The sequence below is a fragment of the Vombatus ursinus genome, unplaced genomic scaffold (genome assembly GCF_900497805.2).
Source record: "Vombatus ursinus unplaced genomic scaffold, bare-nosed wombat genome assembly UNPS02009205.1, whole genome shotgun sequence".
Lineage (NCBI taxonomy): Eukaryota > Metazoa > Chordata > Mammalia > Diprotodontia > Vombatidae > Vombatus > Vombatus ursinus.
This window is the reverse complement of record NW_020948983.1, coordinates 13,490,854-13,513,304: the sequence shown is the minus strand read 5'-3', so window position 1 is coordinate 13,513,304 and position 22,451 is coordinate 13,490,854. Positions and strand designations below refer to the sequence as shown.

The following is a 22,451-nucleotide window of genomic DNA, read 5'->3' as shown; positions in this document are numbered from 1 at the left end:
ACAAAACAACAGGCTCTTAGATCTAGCCTAGAGATCATGAGTAGGTGAACCTCGAGGAGTTCACAAAATTTGAGGGGGACCGGACAGTGGATTCCATTGGACAAGAAGCATGAGATTCATACCAACATGTAAATCAGGATGGACTTGCCCAGCAAGACCTGTGGTGTCTTCCTAGTTTTCTTTGAGTGTACACTATGACTTCAAGACCAGGTGAACTTGATTTATATATTGTCCATGGTTTGTTCTTTTTTTTTTTTTTTTTTTTTAGGCAATTGGGGTTAAGTGACTTGCCCAGGGTCACACAGCTAGTAAGTGTGAAGTGTTTGGTCTGAGGCCAGATTTGAACTCAGGTCCTTCTGACTTCAGGGCCAGTGCTCTATCCACTGGGCCACCTAGCTGCCCCCATGGTTTGTTCTTATACCACAAGCATCCATCTTTCTTGTTCTCCCAATCCCTCCAAATCTATCTCTTACCCTCTTGCCCTTGGAAATAGTCAACATCTGGCTTTCAAAGAATGAATGAACACTTATTAAACATTTACTATGTGCCAGGCATTGTGCTACAATTGGTGATACAAATACCAAAGCAGGAGAGTCCCTGCCCTCAAGGAGTTGACATTCTAATAGGAAAGGGCAACACATATAAAGGAGTGGTAGTCAGGGATGGGTATTTTGTTCTAGGCAATAATTAATGGAACAAAAGGACATTCAATTAACATATCATTTCTAGAGGGATCACATCCCCTCCCACAGGCTGCATCAGCTCAGTGCTAAGGCAAGTGAAGAAGTATGGATCCGATAACATAATAATCAGAATCTTGAGGCTATTTTCCAAAACCTTCAGAACAAGGGTATGACAACTGAGGTACAGAAGGAGACATCTCAGAGATGTAATAGGCTCAGAATTTGACCATAAAGACCCAAGAGGAGACAGACAAACATCATTTTGTACCTGCCCTTCTCCTAGGTCAATGGGTATTTGTTGTTCTCGGGCAGCCAAACCTCTTCCGCTTCCACGTAAGTCCTTTTCATCTTGTTCTTTATACATGGGTCCTATTTGGTGCATCCTTTGGGAGAACGAACTTCCCTGACAGACAAGTTTACCAGTTTCCTGGTACAGATCTGAGGGGGTGGGTAGGAGGGATAATGGACTCCAGTGGAGGTGAATTGTGAGAAGTCAGTCTTCCAGAGACAGAACTGGAACTAGGGTGGGATTACCTAGACGTTTTCCCAAGGTGCCCAGATGAATTGACACATGTAAAACTCTGCAAAACTTAAAGCTGTATATAAATGCTAGTTATTATTATTGTTGTTGTCTGCCTCCTCCTGGGGCTTTGGGGATTGTCAGCTGTGCACTGGGAGTGCGCGACTCACTCTCTATCTTAGAGTGACCCTTAGGGCATAATACATGTCCTTACACATAGGCTTTTAATAAATATTTATTTAAAGAAGGAATAAACAAACTCAATATATACTGTATACATATAGTTTCTATATTTACTTAAAAGTTATAGTTCCATAGCTTCATTCAAAAGTATTCCATAAATCATTATTTTTCAGTAATTCAGATTATGCTTTCTTATTTTATTGCTGTTCAGTCTTTGGCTGTGTCCAGCTCTTCATGGCTCCTTGGATCAGGGGTGGGGAACCTACGGCCTCGAGCCCACATGTGGCCTTCTAGGTCCTCGGGTGCAGCCTTTGGACTGAGTCCAAGTTTTACAGAACAAATCCTTTTATTAAGGGGATTTGTTCTGTGAAGTTGGATTCAATCAAAGGTCTGCACTTGAGGGCCTAGAGGGCTACGTGTCGCTTTGAGGTCGAAGTTCCCCACCCCTGTTTTGGACCATAACGTCCATGGAGTTTTCTTGGCAAAGATATTGGAGCGGTTTGCCATTTCCTTCTCCAGCTCATTTTACAGATGAGGAACCTAAGGCAAACAGAGTTAAGTGACTTGCCCAGGGTCACACAGCTAGTAAATGTCTGAGGCCAGGGCTAACATGCTGTGACACCTAACTGCCTTATGCTTCCTTATACAGAATCCAAATTAATAATTTCATAGGCTTAAAAGGAAAGGCACTCAAGGGCTATTTATTTACTTCAACCTCTACTTAAAAATCAATCTCCTCTCTACCAATACTTGACAAGTGGTCATTAGGCTTTTATAACTTCCATCTACTGCTTCTACGAAGTGGGGCAAACAGAATAAATCTAATCTCTTTTCCACATGACAGTCCTTCATATACTTGAAGATAATTGTCATCCTACACACACACACATGCACGCACACATGCACTCATATACACACATCCTTCATCCCTAAAGTTTTCTCTTCTCTGGCTTAAATATCGATAGTACCTGCAAATGATCCTTCTGTAGCATGAATTCCACTATCCTAGTTGCCCTCTTCAGGATGTTCTCCAGGTTATCAAGGTCCTAGGTAACTGGCATCCAAAAATGGACACAAAGTTGTCTGACCAAGGCCGTGTACAGTGACAGACTTTCTACTCTACAGTACTTTCTCTCCAATAGTGTGACTAACATCCTCTTATTTTTGGATGCCTAGTGTCTATGAATCCTATTTTATGATACCTAGGCAGAAACAGATATGCTTTTGAAATGAAGCCAAGATGGCAGAATAAAGGTAGGGACTCTCATGATCTCTCTCCCAAACCTCTCCAAATATTATTTAAAGAAATAACGACTATAAACAAATTCTAGACTGACAGAACCACCAAAAAGATAGAGTGAAACAATTTTCCTGTCCAAGACAACTAAGAAGGTCTGCAGGAAAGGTCTGTTGCACTAGGGTGAGAGAGGAGTGCACTCTGGCACAGGAAACCAGGAGCAGGCCTTAGGAGTCGCTGAATCAGCAGGAGCAACAGTTGCTGCTGCTGCTTCAAGAGCTTTCAGTCCAGATGGTAAGGGGGTTGAATGACTGGTCAGAAGCAGATTACAGGGGTCTCTTTGCTAGTTCTGAGGAGGGACTCTGTTGCTTTGCCCATACTTGGATCTAGGTTGCAGTCCTGGGTGGCAGTCCCAGGGCGAGAAGGAACACTAAAACAGAGTACTTGTGATCACTCACAGACCAGACCACAGGCCAGGAGAGTAGTAAAGATCTCTCCTTAGATCATACCACCCTGGAAGAACTGAAAATGTATAGGTCTCTAGGAGTATCTCCGAAAACAGTTGCACAAAAACCCAGAAGGCTGGAACAGTGCACCCACCACCCTGGGAGCAGAGCCTCACTTTAACAAAGAGTCAAGTAAAAGGTTGGGAAAATGAACAAACAGCAGAAAAAACTGACTATAGAAAGTTACTATGGTGACAAAGATGATCAAAAAACACACAGAAGAAGACAACAAAGTCAAAGCTCCTACATCCAAAGCCTCCAAGAAAAACATGAATTGGACTCAGGCCATGGAAGAGCTCAAAAAGGATTTTGAAAATCAACTAAGAGAGGTAGAGGGAAATTGGTAAGAGAAATGAGAGTGATGCAAGAAAATCATGAAAAATGAGTCAACAGTTTGGTAAAATAGACACAATAAAATATTGAAGAAATTAACACCTTAAAAAACAGGATAGGCCAAATGGTGAAAGAGGTACAAACTGCCAATGAGGAGAAGAATGCCTTAAAACATAGAATTGGCCAAATGGAAAAGGAGGTACAAAAGCTCACTGAGGAAAATAATTCCTTAAAAATTAGAATGGAGCAAATAGGAGCTCTGGGAAATCAAGAAACAATAAAACAAAACCAAAAGAATGAAAAAATAGAAGACAATGTGAAATACCTTGCTGGAAAAACAACTGACCTAGAAAATAGATCCAGGAGACATAATTTAAAAATTATTGGACTACCTGAAAGCCACGATCAAAAATAGAGTCTAGACATCATCTTTCAAGAAATCATCAAGGAAAACTGCCCTGATATTCTAGACTCAGAAGGTAAAATAGAAATTGAAAGAATCCACTGGTCACCTCCTAAAAGAGATCCCAAAATGAAAACTTTTAAGAATATTATAGTCAAATTCTAGAGCTCCCAGATCAAGCAGAAAATATTACAGAAAGGTACAATTTAAGTATGATGGAGCCATAGTAGAGATAATACGAGATTTAGCAGCTTCTATGAGGATCAGAGGACTTGAAATATGATATGTTGGAGGGTAAAGGAGCTAAGATTACAACTAAGAATCATCTGCCCAATAAAACTGAGCATAATCCTTCAGGGGAAAAATAGACATTCAATGAAATAGGAGACTTTCAAGCATTCTTGATGAAAATACCAGAGCTGAATAGAAAATTTGACTTTCAAATACAAGTCTCAAGAGAAGTATAAAAAGGTAAACAGGAAAGGGAAATCATAGGGGACTTAATAAGGTTAAACTATTTACATTCCTACATTGGAAGATGCTACTTGTAACTCAAGAATTTTTTTCACTATTAGGACAGTTGAAAGGGATATATAGAGATAGAGGACAAAAGTTTGTGCTGAATATGAAGAGATGATATCTACAAAATAAAATTAAGGTGAGAGAGAGAGGAATACACTAGGACAAAGGGAAAGGGAGAGGTAGAATGGGGTAAATTATCTCACATAAAAAAAGGCAAAAAAAAAGCTTCTATAGTGGAGGAGAAAAGGGTGGAAATGAAGGGGAAAAAGTGAACCTTACACTCATCAGAACTGGCTCAAAGAGGGAATAACATACACAATCAATTGGGTATAGAAATCTATCTTACCCCACATGAAAGTAGGAGGGAAAAGGGATAAGAGAAGTTGGGGGGGGTGATAGAATGGAGGGCAAATTGGGAGAGGGGGTAGTCAAAAACAGAACACTTTTGATGAGGGACAGGGTGAAAGGAGAGAGAGAGAATAGAATAAATGGGGGATAGAATAGAGGGAAATACAATTAGCAATAGTAACTGTGAAAAAAATTTTGAAGCAAGTTTCTTTAATGAAAGCCTCATTTCTCAAACATACAGAGAACTGAGTCAAATTTATAAAAATAAGATTCCCTAATTGATAAATGATCAAAAGATTTGAACAGTATTCAGATAAAATGATCAAAGCTATCTATAGCTAAATGAAAAAAATGCTCTAACTCATGATTGATTGGAGAAATTCAAATTAAAACAATTCTGAGGCACTACCTCATATCTATTAGAGTGGTGAATAAGACAAAAAGGAAAATGACCAATGCTGGAGGGGACATGGGAAAAATGAGACATTGGCGCATTGTTGATGGAATTGTGAACTGATTCAATCTTCTGTACAGCAATTTGGTGCTATGCCCAAAGGGCCATAAAACCATTCATACCCTTTGACCTAGTAATACCGCTATTATATCTGTATCCCAAAAGAGATTTTTAAAAAAAGGAAAAAGAAAAGGACCTATATGTACAAAAATACTTTTTGCAGCTCTTTTCTGGGGGCAGAGAATTAGAAATTGAAGGGATGTCCATCAATTGGGGAATGGCTGAACAAATAATGGTATGTGATTTTGATGGAATACTATTGTGATATAAGAAATGATGAAAAAAAAAAAGAAATAGTGAGCAGGATGCTCTCAGGAAAACCTGGAAAGACTTACATGAGCTAATGAAAAGTGAAATGTACTGTGTACAAAGTAACAGCAATATTGCAAGATGATCAGCTCTGAATGACTTAGCTATTCTCAGGAATACAAAGATCCAAGACAACTCTGAAGGATTTATGATGAAAAATGCTATCCATTCCCAGAGAAAGATATAATGATATCTGAATACAGATAAGAGAACACTTTTTTTTTACTTTATTTTTCTTGAGTTTTTTTTTTTTTAGTCTATGTTTTCTTTTACAACATGACTATTATGGATATGTTTTTGCACGACTACACATGTATAGCCTATATCAAATTGCTTGTCTTCTCAAAAGAGGTAGGAGATAGAGAGGGAGGAAGGGAGAGAAATTGGAGCTCAAAGTTTTAAAAAACAAATGTTAAAATTGTTTTTACATGTAACTGGGGAAAATGAAATACTGAATAATTTATTTAAAGAAAATATTATTTTTCAGGAATGTGTTACACTACATAGCCTTGGAGAACCTTTACAACTCTTAAATTGTCTCCCATTTAGAATGTGAGTTCTTTGAGGGCAGGGGTTGCCTTACTTTTCTACTTGTATCCCCAGTGCTTAGCGTAGTGCTTTGAATATACAAAGTGCTTAAATAATTCATTCATTCATTCATTTTTTTTTAATTCTGGGGTTATCTCATGATGAAAATATTGCTTTTCACTTCTTTATTGCTCTTACTACTCACTGACATTTTATCTTGTCCTGTCTTTTGGTATCTCCCACATTATTTCTTCTGTATTTAATTCTTATTGTTGTTTAAATTTTTATAGATTTGTACTTCTTCCCAAATAGATTGTAATCTCCTTGGGGAAAGAGGTCACATTTTAATAATTCTATACCCACATAGTGCCAGGCAAATAGTTAACTACCATTATTTGCTGAAATGAATAGTGTTGTTGTTCAGTTGTTTTCAGTCATGTCTGGCTCTTTGTGACCCCATTTGGGGTTTTCTTGGCAAAAATATTGGAATGATTTGCCATTTCCTTCTCTAGCTCATTTTACAGATGAGGAAACTGAGGCAAACAGGGTGAAATGACTTGACCAGGGTCACCCAGATAGCAAGTGTCTGATTTGAACTTAGGAATATGAATTTTCTTGACTCCAAGCTCCAGGCACTAAGCTCTATCCATTGTATCAACTAGCAGTCCTGAATTGTATATTCGTGTTTAATTAGGAAACAGTCCTTTTCCAATAGCAATATCAATGTGTTTGGAGTAGAAAAAAAGTGGGAGGAGGAGCACAATATTTCTTTTACCATGCTACCCCAGAAGGTAGGTACCAAGATAAGAAGACTCAGCCTCATAGAAGATGGGATCACCTTCTCATGGGGAAATGCTTTCCCATTTTATCTAACCTGACTTTCTCTGATTCCACCTCATTGTTGGACTTGCATAGCCAAAGATTTTTGCCTATTTCTGTCTCTGCTAAATGAAAGAAACTACTCTTCCTCTCAATGAATTTTGCTGGGAACTGAATTAAAATAATCCAAAAGTCAGTATTTGAAGTGACTCAGAAAATGGCAGGGAGAGGATATCCCATGATTAATACCAAATAAGGTAATACTTCAATTGGTGTAATTTATTTGGGGATTTAGAGATGGACTATTTTCATTGAGAAAGCACAGGGATATCTAGGGACAGGCTTAGTATTAGAGACTATAAATAGCCAAACTTAAAACCACAGATCTCTAGTGCTGCTTCTGCTTTCAGAGAATCCCTGAGCTTATAATTTCACCTAAATCCCCTCTGCTACTGTCCTAAAATGACACTGACATACCAACAAGATGTCAGCCTTCAATGATGAAGCCAAACTTAGATATCTGATGATAAATGTGTTTTTCATCTTTTCTATGTTGTATTTTGAGCTATGACTCACAGCCTTTCTTTAAAGTAATCAACATTTTAACCATCTCTACCTCTTTGGTTCCCTCTTAGTTCACTCCAATAAATTCAATAAATGTTTGTATAGCATTTCTTACTGTAAGGCACTGTGCTGGGCACTGAGGATACAAAGAAAAAGACAAAAATAAAATATTTACTTCCCTTTAGGAATTTGCAGTCTTTGCATTCTGATTACCTGTGTAAAAACTACTTACACAAATAATTAATAATTATAACTTGAGGAGGGAGAGAATACTAACAGATGGGGACAGGAGGAAAGACTTCCTAGGAAATAGCTCTTCTTTTCTGTTTGCAAATCTTCTGAATACCTCCTCATGTTCTAATTTTTTCATTGTTACGTTGGAATATATATACTGTGTTTCCTCCCACTAGACTGTAAGAACCTAGAGGGCAGCTACTATGGTGTGTTCTCTTTGTATTCTTTAGCTCTTAGCAAGGAGATATCATGGGTGGTAATCATTAATAAATGACTGAATTAAATTAATTGGAGTTATAGTATCATGTCTATATGGTTTCATTTTGCAAAATACAAAATTTGCATTTTGTTTGGCAATACACACAACATTCCTCGTGCACATACATATGCACCATTTACTGGTTACATATGTTTTTTCTTCCCCTAGCATTGCCTTGCATAACATTTGTATGTCCTGTGTATGCCAAGCAGGTGTCTTCAGCATGATCACAACCGTTTTCATCCTTGCTGGGCCAACTGTCACTGTCTATTAACTATAGTGTTCTTTATCATCATTAATTAATCTTCTTTTCCCAACGGATAGTGGATATTCTCCAGTCCTGTCAAATCACCACTCGTCATCCACACCAATGCAAACATACCAGGAGACATGCGTCACGGACACATACATCACAGCCCTATCTGCACTGGCTCCACTGGACAGGCCCCTCTGTTATCCACTCCTTTCAGTGGTAGCAGAAACTTATCATTTGTTATTTCTGCTCCAGGGGAAAGATGCCAAGGGGCATCTATTCTCAGAGATCTTTTAGTCCAATGGACAAAATTACATAACATATCTATCTGCTGCCTATTCAACGTATCCCTCACAATTAGAATGTTAGAATGGTATTGACCAAATGAAAGCACACAAAGACTGAGGGTTCCTAACCGCAAATGCATTTGCATTTATATGCAAATTCATGAAACATTCTACATATTTTGAAGAATCTCTCCATAGGTTCATCTCTTAGGACTTAATACTCTCCTTATGCACCTAGTATAATCTGATTTGTAGACTCATCTATATAACACAACCTCCATAAGGGTAGTAGCAATGTCTGATTTAATCTTTGCATTTTCCTCAATGCTGAGCCTAACTGCCCCATACAGAAACAGCAATTAATAAATGCTTGCTGAATGAATGATTCCCAAGATGATTTCTTTCATCCTATATGATACATTTGCAGATACTTTCATGTAAATTCTAAGGCTGTACCCCATCTCCTTAATCTATCACTAACTAAGCAGAATCAATTCAATTTAATAAACAATTCTTAATCATTTAGCATTAAGCATTTATTAAGCACCAACTATGTACCATACACTGTACTAGGTGCTGGAGATACAAGAAGTATCTACTTTGTATAGTGTAAACAAACATGGTCCCTATTCTAATAAAGTTCTAAGTCAGATCTAGGTAATGTTCTTTAATAATCTTGGATTGCTCATATTTTAAAACCATGAAGAGTATCTTCTTAATAGTCTAAGCATCTTCTTAGCATGAAGAGTGGACTATGGACCAAGAAATGATGAAAAATAACTTCACCAAAGGTACTTAGTCCTAGTGTTGTCTGTCTCTAATATTGCCTTTAAAGGTGGCACCTGGGTGTTGTCTCCTAATTAGTTCTGTTTGGAATCCCAGTGACTAATAATCAGGGGGTGATATCTACTATTGGCTGGAACTCATATCAAATTCTAGTACATCATTGAAAGTGATATTGGAAGGATCTGAGGGTATTGGTTGAGAAGAAAATATATAGTTTTAATGAATAACATGCTACTATCTTCACAAATCGCAAAGAACCAGCATCAAATAAAATAAGATCCATTGCCAACTATAATAAAGATTGGATTGGACTTGTAATATCATTGGTATAAGAAATTCCCAATGAAGAAATTCCCTCTACCATTGTAGAGTAGCATCTGCTAATTAAATTACTTATTCAGGGTCATACAGCCATTATGTGTCAAAATCAGGACACGAGCCCAGGTCTTTGAGAATCTGAGTTTTTCCTTCAATTTATTCCATCATGCTAAGTCTCTCTCTCTCTCTCTCTCTCTCTCTCTCCCCCTCTCTTTCTCCACACACACACACACACACACACACACACACACACACACACACACACTACAGAAATTCCCTTCTATAGAAATAGCTCGGTAAAATCTAACCAAACCAGTATTCCTGCAAACTCCTACAATCCCAGATTGCCTCTTTTATTTATTTCTCCTAGGTTTGACTGGTATGTCCTTTATGCTTTTACCTCTTAACCCACACCACTGAAGCTTCATTCTTCTTGCCCCGTATTAATTCATCTATGGATTGCCTTACTTTCCATTTATCACTAAGCACTCATCATTCATTGCAATTCAGCTGGGAGATTCTCTCTGGACAGCTTTCAGCTCCCTTCTAGCCAGAACAATCAGATTTAAGGGAACATTTGTGCCAGGTTCGGTGTCAGCCAATATTCTTTCCATCTAGGTAATCAGCAGATACGGCAGCACTAGTCTGATCACATCAATTTCAATCCAGGTTCCTGTGAACTGTCAGTAAAATAAAACAAAGCCTTCTTTCTCCACCCCCAGTCCCACATCCCAGGATACTGGATACTTTTACATAATGCAGTCAAACCACTGCCCAGACTATTGATAATGGAAGGCAACAGTCTATCTATAGGCAGCCAATGGCCAGATAGACCCATATGGGAATCCTGACAGGAACAGGAAAAGTTTGAACTGTGTCTAAGGGCCACTTTGATCTCTGCCCCTCCTCATTCTATACCAGGACAAACATTTGAATTTTACAGTGAGCATCTTGAATAGCTTCCTAACAACAAGACAATTTAAAGTCAATCTTGTCTAAACCTGTCAAACTTCCCATCATCTTGGGGCCAATTAAAATGAACTCTGGGTCTCTCAGAAAATAAGCAAAAACCCAGAAAAATGTTTCCATGCTGACCTGAGGAATTAGGGAAAGGGGGAAGAGAGGTAGAGAGGGAAGAGAAAATGTAGCCTGAAAATCTATGGGGAAGAGATTGGGGTACATAGGCCATATAGTTAATACTCATGGGGAAAAGTGTGTCTGAATACATGAAAATATGGTCCTAGGATTTCTATATCCCAGAAACTCTAAGGGAAAGATATTGCCATCTCAAATACTTGACCATTGGTGGAAAAAATGGTAATTATTATCAATATGAAGAACAGTGTGTGTGTATGTATGCATATATATATATATACAAACATTTATTTATGTATGTATATATATATGTATTTGCAAGTATATTTAAAATAGAAATTCACAATGAGGGGATCTCTATTAATAGTTAAACTGCATAAATGGATTGTTAGATATTATTAAAAATTAGAAAATGTTACTAAGATAAGATATTGAAAACATAAATTTGAAGCTATACCCTTCACATTCCAGAATTCTTGATATGATCTTTAAGATATTAGATTACCTGGAAAATGAGAAGGAAAAAATGACAAGTCTAGAATTATTTCTATAGTGTTAACATTCTTAAAACAGTATATAAAAGTTGATTATGGACATTATGAATATTTTCTCTCATGTATTATGAGATTCTAATATAAATTTCATTAAAATCCATGTTGGTTATTGAAGTATATATTTTACTGAAATGGCTGCATAGCATCTTAACTACTTTCCCAAAGCACACTTAACACAATAGCAATGAATTCCCAGAAGGGTAACCTCTACCTTAGAGTCAATGGAGGAAGGTACTCAGTTCATGAGCCCACAGTACTGTGCTCTCCATCAACAGCCATCCAGTAGACTCAATTGACTCTTAGCAAAGGCATTCACTGAGATGACATGGTAAAAATGGCAGCTCTAAAGTATAAACCTGGGGCACATTTTCCCACAGATATACATAGCAAGTATGAGAAAGGTATTAATTCAGAGTTTAGTGTTAATGAGATACTTATATATGAAATATAATTGGCAACTCACAACTCCTGGCACTAAAGGTCCTAGAAATTCCTTCTCTCTTCATAGAACTCTCACACAACTTCCCTTGGGGTGTGTCTCTGCTAGGTATTTTGCTAAGTTATCAAGATCTACTCTTCTCCATAACTCTCTTCTCTGCTTCCAGGGAGTCTCATTCCTCAAAGCTTCTTCCTCCCTTGGGTGACACTGCTCTCTCATTTGTACATTGAACTAATGAATAAATGAACTTTTGGATGTGGTGTCTCCCTTTGGGCAAGTTGTGTCTAGATGCCTAGTCAGTGGGAGGAAGAAGAGAGAAATCCTCTGTTTCCCCCTCTCCCAATAAGAGTTCCTCCATAAAGTGCTCCTAAACATGTGCTTCCTCAAGTTCTCCAAGGCTGCTAGAAGAAAATTCTCATGAACTTATAATAAAGGTAAGGGAGACAAAAGAATGTGTAGGGCATTTTAAGGATTTGTAACAATAAGTCAAACTGCATCAATAGATAAAAATTTATGGCTTTATGGGACCCTTTATGTTAATATTGGTACTCTTGTTTCCCAACATGATCCCTGGCCATCCCAAGGCAAACAAAACACAAATCTTATGTCATTTACCTTGCTGATCACATATGTTGCTCTCTGACCAATGAGTCACTTTTATGAGATGAATTAGATTTAGGGCCGTGAAGCAGGAACTAGATGGAAGATGGAGTTTCACCAAATTATGAGTGAAGTTTTAAATTCTTCATTACAGAATACTGCAATCCCTTCCTCACAAAGGTCAGGCCTTCTAAAAACTGCCTAAACCTTATTCAGTAGTGAATAACTTTCCTTCCAAATGGCTGTGCCTGAGATTAACAGAAACAATAGTTAAGAGTTAAGATCTTTGGTGGACTTTCTGTGATGCTGACAGCTCACACATCTTTCGATTTTGAATCTTGGTCAATTTGGGGTACCAAAAGCAATTGAAGCTACAGTGGATTCTAACAGACTGTGATGCCCTCTTATTTAGAGGTTCTTTGTTTTACAGAGTAAGAAATTGGAAGAAAAGTTATTTATTAAGTCATCGAAATTCTTATCCACCAGAGAGGGATAAAGTTACCCAGGGAAGTTATTCAATCAGGAAGTTCTTTTTGTTTACTTTAGTCTCTTTTGCTGCAATTTAAGGGAATTTCTCTTTACATTATTGTATGGGAAAGTGGAGAACACCAGTCAACTTTATCATCCTTCATACATATTTAGAATAATAGAAAGAGGTTGGAAGGAAAATTTGGGGCCATATAATCCAACCTCCCACTCAATGCAGGAATCAATAAACCAAAGAAAATTTATCAGGTATTTACTATGTTTCAGGGACTGTGCAAGACAATGCTGAGACAAAGACAAAAATTAAACAGTCCCTGCCGTCAAGGAACTTACATTCTATAAAAGGATATAATATGTACATATATAGTGTATCTCTATGTATGCATATATTTAGATCTATATGTATATTATTTATAATACACACATATATATATAATAAATGCAAGACATTTCAGGGAGGGAGGGTATTAACAGTTGGGGGTGGGGCATCTGAAAAGGCCTCATGTAGAAGGTGGCAGCTAGGTGACACAGTGGATAGAGTGTCAATCCTGGAATCAGGAAGACTCATCTTCCTGAGATCAAATCTGGCCTCAGACTAGCTGGGTGACCCTAGGTAAGTCCCTTAACCCTGTTAGCCTCAGTTTCCTCATCTGTACAATAAGCTGGAGAAGGAAATGGTACCAGTATCTTCACCAAAAACAGACTGAAAAAAAAAACTCGAAACAAAACAAATGGGGCCACAAATAGCTGGACACAATTGAAAATGACTGAAAAAAACAACATAGCATGGTACTTGAGTTTAGTTTTAAAAGGAAATGAGATTCTAAAATGAGGAGGTGAGGAGCTAGTATGTTTAGACCTAGGAGAAAGCCTGTACAAAAGCATGGAGATGGAAGGCATATCATTACAGAGGAAAAGTAAGACCTGTTTGGCCAGATCATAGAGTGTGGGGAAGGGAGGAACATAGGGCTGGAAAGGTAGTAAAGGGCCAGGTTGTAAATGGCTTGAAAGGCTAAACAGAGGAGTTGATATTTTATCCTAAAGGAAATAGGGCACCACAGGAATTTATTGAGCAGAGACATGATATGATTAGATTTTTGGCTTTAGAAAAATCACTTTGGTAGCTATACAGAAGATGGATTGGAAAGGAGTAAGACTAGAAACAAGCCAATTAGGAGAGTGTTGAATTAGTCCAGATGGGAAGTGATGGAGGCCTGAAAGAGGGTGGTAGTCATTAGAATAAGGACATGGATGTGAGAGATATAGAAGAGGTAGTAATTACATTAGCAATAATTTGGATATGTGAAGTGAGGGAGAACAAGTCAGGGAAAATGGAAACCTGGATAACTGGAAGTATGATAGTGACTTTGACAGTAATAAGGAAGTTCAGAGGAGGGGTAGATTAAGATAAGAGATGCTGGCTTCTAATTTTGATGTATTGAACTTGGCATGCATATGAGATATCTAGTTTGAAATGCCCAGTAGACAGTTGGAAATGCATGACTGGAGGTCATTAGGAATTAGAGGAGGAATTAGATAGGATGAATATATAGGTTTTAGAGTAATATGGATCAAAATAATCTACTATATAAAGACTCTATTATATCCTCAATAGACATGACTTCTGCTTTAAATATTTTATATTTAACTATGAAAGGTTATAGTCAGAACTATAGACATTACAAGGGAGGGAGTAGGCACTAGAGAGTAGATTGGATTCCGAGTAGAAAGTCCCTGCACTATGGCTTACGCATAAGCCATAGAGAAATTATCGGATGCCGAAGGATGCCTTGCAACATATGCATTTAGAGCTTAAAGTTTTCTTTATTTCAAGTATAACAGACATAATTTACACAAAAGGTGACCTTTTCAAATCTTACTTGACCAATTAGGAAGTGAGCACTGATGACATGGTCTTTGGTACATCTCCCAATCCCATTAAAAGCCCCCATCAAGACACTACTTCCCATTTTGTCAGACTTGATGGATTCTCTACTCTATGAAGGCTGCAAAGGCCACCACCTGAGTGTTGTTTTCATGGTGAAAAGGAGAGAAAAGGCAACTTTTTGGTGCTCACCTCATCAGTTTAACTGAACCAAAACCAAAAGCAGAACCATAACTATCAACATGTATTCTTATCCTGTGTTTGACAACTGCATTTTTACAAGCTAAGTAAACTTTCATTTCCCTTGACTATGCTGGGTCAGTCACTGTACCATACAGATACCTGGGTTTATGACCATGCCAGCAGCCCACCTCACTACCTGATAAAACTGGCCATTCCTATATTTTACAGTTGTGGTGTTTAGAAAGTTCTTACTTAATATGAATCTTAGTCTGCCCCCCTTCAACTTCCACCCATTAATTCTACCCCTCTATTGCTGTAAAGAAGCAGTGTACTCCTTCCAAATAATAGGTCTTCAAGTAATTAAAACATAAAAATAGAACTAGACTATAGATTTCATTTTTATAGGAAACTCCTGGGTGTGGAAAATCCCTTTACTAACTGAATGGCACTTTCTCTAAAAATTCTCATCTTAGAGAGCTGCATTGGGCACCAGTAGATCAACCGGTAGATACAACCCATAGCTGTATGGCCAGTAAGTGTGAATACATGTCTTCCTGGTCTCAATGTTAACAGTCTTTCTTTCACACTACACTGCCTCTCTGAAAACATGGCTTATAAAAGTTTTCTTTTCTAAGAGACATATCCCAAGTTCTTTCAACTCTTTTTATGTGTGGTTTTCCAGGCTAAGTAATCCTAATTCTCCTAGGCTTTCCTTTGAGGATCGCCTTATTAGGAATCTCAAGTATACTAATTTTTTTTATTGTCTCCTTTGGACCCTTTTAAAATCCTCTACATATTCCTAATATTGTTAGTAAGTAATTAATGTGTGTATATATATATATATATATATATATTCTTGGCAGCTAGTGGCTCAGTGGATAGCGCACTGGGCCTGGAGTCTGGGAGACCCAAGTTCAAATCTGGCCTCAGACATTAGTAGCTATGTGACCCTAGGCAAGTCATTTAATTTTTGTTCGCCTTTATCCACTAGAGAAGGAAATGGCAAACCACTCCAGTGTCTCTACCATTAACAAAACAAATAAACAAACAAAAACATGGACAGTATTGATGTGATATGGCCATGGAGAGTTGGACACACTTCACCAAGTGAACAACAACATAAATATTCTGGTATTGCTGTAATGTAAAAGGGCTATGAAAGTAACTAGTATTGGGGGAAAAAATGAAAACTCATTATTCCCAATAGCCATATAAGGCCTTACCTTAAGAGATCAGCCTACCAGACGTGACATACCTCATAGAGGTCAATCATGACGTTACCCTCAGGCCCTCGGCTACTCTGGACATTCTCCAGAGCCAGAGTGAAGTAGACTCCGCGTGTGTCTGAGATGTAAAGATTGTAGGTGTCGTTTTGGTTCCATTCCTGGACTGCTGCAAACACTTGATTCTCATCCGTGCTGATGACATGCATATCCTGGAAAGAGGACAAAGAAGAGACATAAGAGTATAGGAGCTCCACTGTCTCTGACAATCCTCCTTCAAGTTGTTCCATAGGTCTGGAAAATAAAATAAGTTTGTAGTCTAATAAGAAATCCTTTAATAGGCACTATGATTGCAAATAGTCTCTCTTTTGCATATATGCAAAATATTAATTAATTGAGGGAGTGTTAATTAAACATTTCTTTTGATGTGGTTGTAGGAATGGGCATTAAAGTAATGGAGAAAGGGGGAAGGGAGCTTAGGTATAATTTGGATATCTTATTAAACAACTTGAAAAATGCTTTCTCAGATGAGTAGAACTTGGGAGAATCAATCACCATGATTTATTTGCCAAGCACAAATATGGAGCTTGCTCAAAAGGCTTACATAGAATAAACTTGAGAGGAAAAAGGCTGAGAGGAAGGGGAAAAGAAAAGATAAAATGAGAGAGGGTTGGGCTATCCTAAGCCCAGCTAGATCACAACTTTTCCTCTTGGGTCATCTTGGTATCTCATGAAGATGTTCCATACTATGTGAGAAAAATAGATAACGCAGTTTAGCTGGTTGCTTTTAATAACCATAGTTTACCCATATCTTTGTTCTCTAAGGTACAGCAAGTAAACTTAAATGAAATAAATCTATTTAGTGTTTTACCTATCTACCTACATATATTATGTATGGACTTATAATTTGCGTAATAGGCAACCTTTTCAAATGTTGCCAGGCCAATTAGACTGTGAGCACCTTGCACTTTGAGTGCAAAGAATTGTCTATTGCTTTCTTTTTATCCCTACTACTTAGCACAGTGCCTAGAACATGCTTTCTCTTTCTGAACTCTCATATCACTCTTACGTCATATATTCATTCAACAGAGAGTTAGTATCTTCTAGGTACAATGGAACTCTACTATGAAATTTTCACAGTGTTTCTTATATTATTTCTTCTTGAATTATCCTCTTTACTTCCCTCTCTCTTTCCCCTAGAATGTAAGCTCCTTGAGATCAGGGACTATCTTTCCCTTTGCCTTCATATCCTAACACAAGGCCTTTTACAAAGTGGAGACCCAACCAATGCTTGCTGAATTCAATGGAAATAGTTATTTTTCCATGTGTTTTATGTAAACAATTCGGACACAGAGACTCAGTTTGAATCTTGTTTCTGACACTGCTAGTTGTGTGCCCATGTGAAAGTCATCTCACTTCTCAGCATCAGTTTCTTCATTTGTAAAATAAGCAAAGTAAGACCAGTACTAACTACATCAGAAGGTCATTTTGAGGAAAGTACTTTATAAAACTTAAAGCACTAATAGAAATTTTAAATTTGAATGATAATTCTTACTGGACTATACTCCAAAAAGGCAGTGACTCTATAGTTTTCATTTCTTTCTCACTCACAATACTTAGCATAGGGTCTGCCTAATAGGAGGTGCTCAATGAATATTTGTGCAATGTTTCTCAAGTAGGAGTGACCTCCTCAACCTCTTTTTCACTCTAGGATAGTGTTCTGGAAAGTGTGGGCAAGGAGAAGAGAGATCACACATCCCAAGGTTTACTGATTTCCTGAGGAACATTTTGCTATTACCTCTGCAGTCCCTAGCCTATGACAGCAAAAACTTTCTAACAGTTCATTGGATTAGAGGGGAATAGACAAGAAGACATCATTCGCATTATCCCCCCGATTCTCTGTGGGGCTATAATCAAATAAATCCAGAAAGATAACTCCCTAGCCTTTCCTTAAAACTAAAAAATAAACAAAACTTCAGAAAATGGAATGCTACAGTCTTGGTCACAAATTCCATTATCTACTTTATGGTCTTGAGAGTGTTAGGAAGTTCTTTCTCATATCTAACTTAAATTCACCTCCATACTGAAATCTCTTTCATCTCAATCAGTCAACCAGCAAGTATTTATTAATGTTCTTCTTGGGACAAAGCACCATGCTATGTACTCAGAGGAAAACAAAGATAACATAGGATGTGATTTTTATCTACAATGTTCACATACAGTTCCAATGAAAAATATTCTCCAACACTTTTTTTTTGAATTCCTTTGCATCCCTCATTTATTTGCAAGGTTGTTGAAAAGTAGGTTTACATTTCCTCAAACTAAATTTGGGGAGGGGAATACCCCTAAAGAAGTCAAATCATGAGAAATCCATATATTTCATGCCAAAAGCAAAGGTTTAGTTGGGGTGGAGATGGGGGGAATTTGTTGTTCTTCAAAAATATGCAGTGGGGCTCAGACAGTGGGCCATTTAGTCAGTGAAGTTCAAAACCTTCATTGGTTCTTGACTCCCTGCCCATAAAGTCTAACCTCTTCAAATTAGCATTTAAATATCTTCACAATCTGACTGCCACCTAGTTTTCCTATTTTTTTACACATTACTTCCAGTCCCACATGATATTCCAGTCAAACTAGCCAACTTGCCGTTCCTCCAACTTGGCATTAATCTATCTCCTCATCTTTGCACAGACATTCTCCAGGTCCCAAATTCACTCCCTCCTCTTAGTAGCTTTAGCTTCATTCAACACTCAGGTCAGGTGGCATCTCCTCCTAGAAGCTCCTCCTGATTCCTCTAGTTGCTAGAGTTCTCTATTCCTCATATCATCTGGAATTTACTTATCTGTTTATCTGTTATACAGCCCTGGGGGAATGGAAGCTGATTGAGTGTAGAGGCTTTTCCTCCCTTTTATCTATTTCCCTATAATCTAGCTCAGCTGTCTGGAGAACCCCAAGCAAACGTTAAAGTTCTCTTTCCCTCTACCTTCTTTCCTCATCATCTAATTTCTTGGCTATCCATCAATTCAGCCTCAATATTTTATGGGTCCCTCTAATGGCATGGTAAGATTAAAACAAAATGAGGCAGCTAGGTGGCACAGTGGATAGAGTACCGGCCCTGGATTCAGGAGGACCTGAGTTCAAATCTGGCCTCAGACACATAACACTTACTAGCTGTGTGACTCTGGGCAAGTCATTTAACACCATTGCCTAGCCAAAAAAAAAAAAAAAAAGGAAACTAAGCATAAAAGTTGTGGTTTATTCTTTTCCAAACAAGCCAATTCCTGGCTTTGATAGGTGCAAATGGTCCTTCTAACACAAGCCTGGGATGCTTCCACTTTGAAAGTGTAATGAAGTTGTGACGAAATTGCTCATCTCCTTAAATAATACACACTTACTTGGTCAAAATAATACATTTGCTGGCTGTTATGACTTCTATTTCTCTGAGAATGACTTAAATTAATCACAGCGTTCTCTTTCCAGACCTCAGAAAAGGCACTGCCGTAATGTTACCAGAGCAGATGAGGAAAAGAGAAAGATGAGTGCCAGTGTTTCAAAGGCAATTCTGTGAGTTCAAATTGTCTAATTGCTACCCACTGGGAGCCACAGGACTTTGGTGATCAGGTGATAGCTGAACCTGGGCAACTGCAAAGTACCCATTCTAAAGCCACCTAGTAATGGGGTGACAGGTTTCTTTAGCTTTCAAAAATCCATTTCAAATCACACTTCTGATGCTACTCAGGTCACAAAGGACGTTTCCTATGACACCACTGAATACACGTCTGGTTTTGTTTGTCTGTTTGTACATTTCTTATGAAAGAATCCCCAAGTGTTCACAGGTCTAAGTTAGCATACTGGAAATAGTGCTGGAATGGCAGTTAGAACATGTCTGACATTTTGCCATGCTTTTAACATCCCTCAAAGCTTCTACACATTCTTACCTCACTCTGCAATCTCAGGAACTGTACAAGATAAATATTATTGTAGTCTCATAGCTTAAAAACTGAAAGAAAGCTCAAAGATCATCTAGGGTAACCCCACCTAATTTTACAGATGAGGAAACTGAGATACTAAATGACAGAGCTAGGTCCTTTGACTCTAAACCCAGTACTCTTTCTCAGTGTATCAAAACTGAGGCATAAAGAGGTGATATGACAGTTTAGGTCACATAATTAGTTAATAAAGAGTGAGGTCTCTTGGTTTCTGTTTGGGTTCTCTTCCTATTAGGCCTCCTGTCTCCATAAGTGGAGGAGATGAACGTGTTCAAGGGTAAGGAATACAGAATGTCAAGATAAGAAAAGGGGACAGCAGAGAGGTAGATGACTGTCCGATGGGACTTCAAATGAGTCAGCGGTACCAGGAGTAGATTATGGGATGATATAGCCACCCTCTGAATTTTCCACAGAGCAAAGCTTTGGGATTTGATCCCCTTAAAGCTATAGTTTGCTTGCAGTTTCCTCTCCTTTGCTTCATTGACAAGAAGGAAAGGGAAAGGATTTTATTCAAGAGTTTGGTCATTCCCATCACTAGTTTTCCTGGAAGAACAGGAGAACATGTTGCCCTTTTTTAAAGTATCACCTATATTCTAAATGCTTAAGCATCATTTACTCTTGGGTTAGATGTTGGAAACCGACCGCTGAAAGGACCTGGGAAAATAACAAATACCATTACAACCTCAACTGACATATATTTATGTAGCACTTTAAGGTTTACAGAGTTATCTTTTACACATAAACTTGTTTAATCTTCCCAACAACCTCAGGAAGTATTGTTATTATCCTCATTTCACAAGTAAGGAAACTGAAGCTTGGAAAAATTTATGAAGTTACTTTTCCAAAGTCACATAGTTAGTATTGGAGAGAGAATTCAAACCCAAATTGTTACTGACTCCAAATCTTGCTCTCAATCCACTAGACTACATTACTCAAAAAGATTGATCCAATAAAAAGAGATATGATCAAACATAAGAAGTGTTTATTTTTTGTCTTGATCTTCTCCTCCAAAGATATCAAATCTCTCATATTTACTCTTATGAATTTATGTTCCTTTCCTATGCCACATGCACATTCTAACCTAGATATGTGAGCTCCTGGGGAATAAGGAAGACAAATGAGAGGCAACATGTTATTGTAATAGACAGATCATTAGATTTTGAATCAGAGTGCATAGGTTCAAATCCTGGCTCTGTTATTTCCTATTTGTGTGATATTTGATAAATAACTTAACCTCTCTAGGCTTAAAATTTCTCATCTGTAAAAAGAAGGGATTAGAAAATATTATATCTAAAATTTCTTCCAACTCTAAACTCTAGACCCCCACGTAGAAGCAAATTTATTTCAGGCCTAGAATCCACTACTAATAGAATTGAGATTTTGATATCTTAGGTCAGTATGCCCTCCACTAGGTGGTGCTAATACCTTAACAGAGTATAAAAGCAGATTTTTGAAGAGGTAGAGTGATGGACAGCTAGCTTTTGACCACTATTTGCAATAAGACTTACTGGATGGATTCAGAAAACATTATCTACTTAAAGTATCATGAGGGTTAACCCAGGAGTCAAAAAACCTGGGTTCTGGTCCTGGCTCTAACATTTGCTCCTTGTATAACCTTGAACAAGTCATTTCCATTCTCTTGGCTTCTGTCCTTTCAGCTAAGTAGAGAGACAATGATGTTTTACTCTGGCCAAAATGCAATCACAAAACTAGGGGATTTTTGCTGCTGATTAATATACAAAATAAAGACAGAAATGCAAGCCAGGTGGATGGTGTCTCTTTCATTTACATTTTATTCTAATATCATATTCATCTATTTTCCAAGCTAGAGAAGACCTTGGACATTTCTTGCCCTTAAGCAAATTATTGTCTGGGGGAAAAGGTAGTTTAAATATCCAATCCTAGACACAGATTTTAGAATAAAAGTCTTCTTTCTAGCCTGAGGACACTCTTCACTTTCGTTAGATAAGTAGTAAATTATCTCTTGGTAGGACTCAAGAGCTATCAGACTACACTTATTAGGGAGAGGCTTTCTGGTCACTGCACACTAACAGAATTAAGAGTGGTGTTTAGATAGCTAGCAGGTAGCCCTGAAGAGATTTTTCCCAAAAATTGGTACCTGGGAGTAATGCCCAGGAGATCAGCTGAGCAGCATACCCAGCAGGGAGAGAAATGAAAGAAGAAAAGGTGAGGGAGAAAGGAAAATGGGGGTAGAGGGAAAGAGAAGAAAACAAAACAGGAGAGGGAAAGAAAGCAAGATGGAAAGGGAGAGAAAGCAAGAGGGAGAGGAAGAGAGGAGAAAATAGAAGAAAGACAGAAATCAAGAGTGAAAGGGAAATATAGAAAGAAAGGGAGAAGGAGAACATGCACAGGAAAAAATGGTATTATGATATC

General features: G+C 37.9%; 1 protein-coding gene across 1 annotated transcript in view; it reads right to left on the bottom strand.

The window, feature by feature from the left end:
• Positions 1-22,451, bottom strand: part of SORCS1 (sortilin related VPS10 domain containing receptor 1) — a 700,512-nt gene that overhangs the window by 131,654 nt on the left and 546,407 nt on the right. Inside the window, exon 10 of the mRNA XM_027852142.1 lies at positions 16,104-16,283. Coding sequence (XP_027707943.1) covers positions 16,104-16,283 — 180 coding nt within the window. The remainder of the gene's footprint in view (positions 1-16,103; positions 16,284-22,451) is intronic.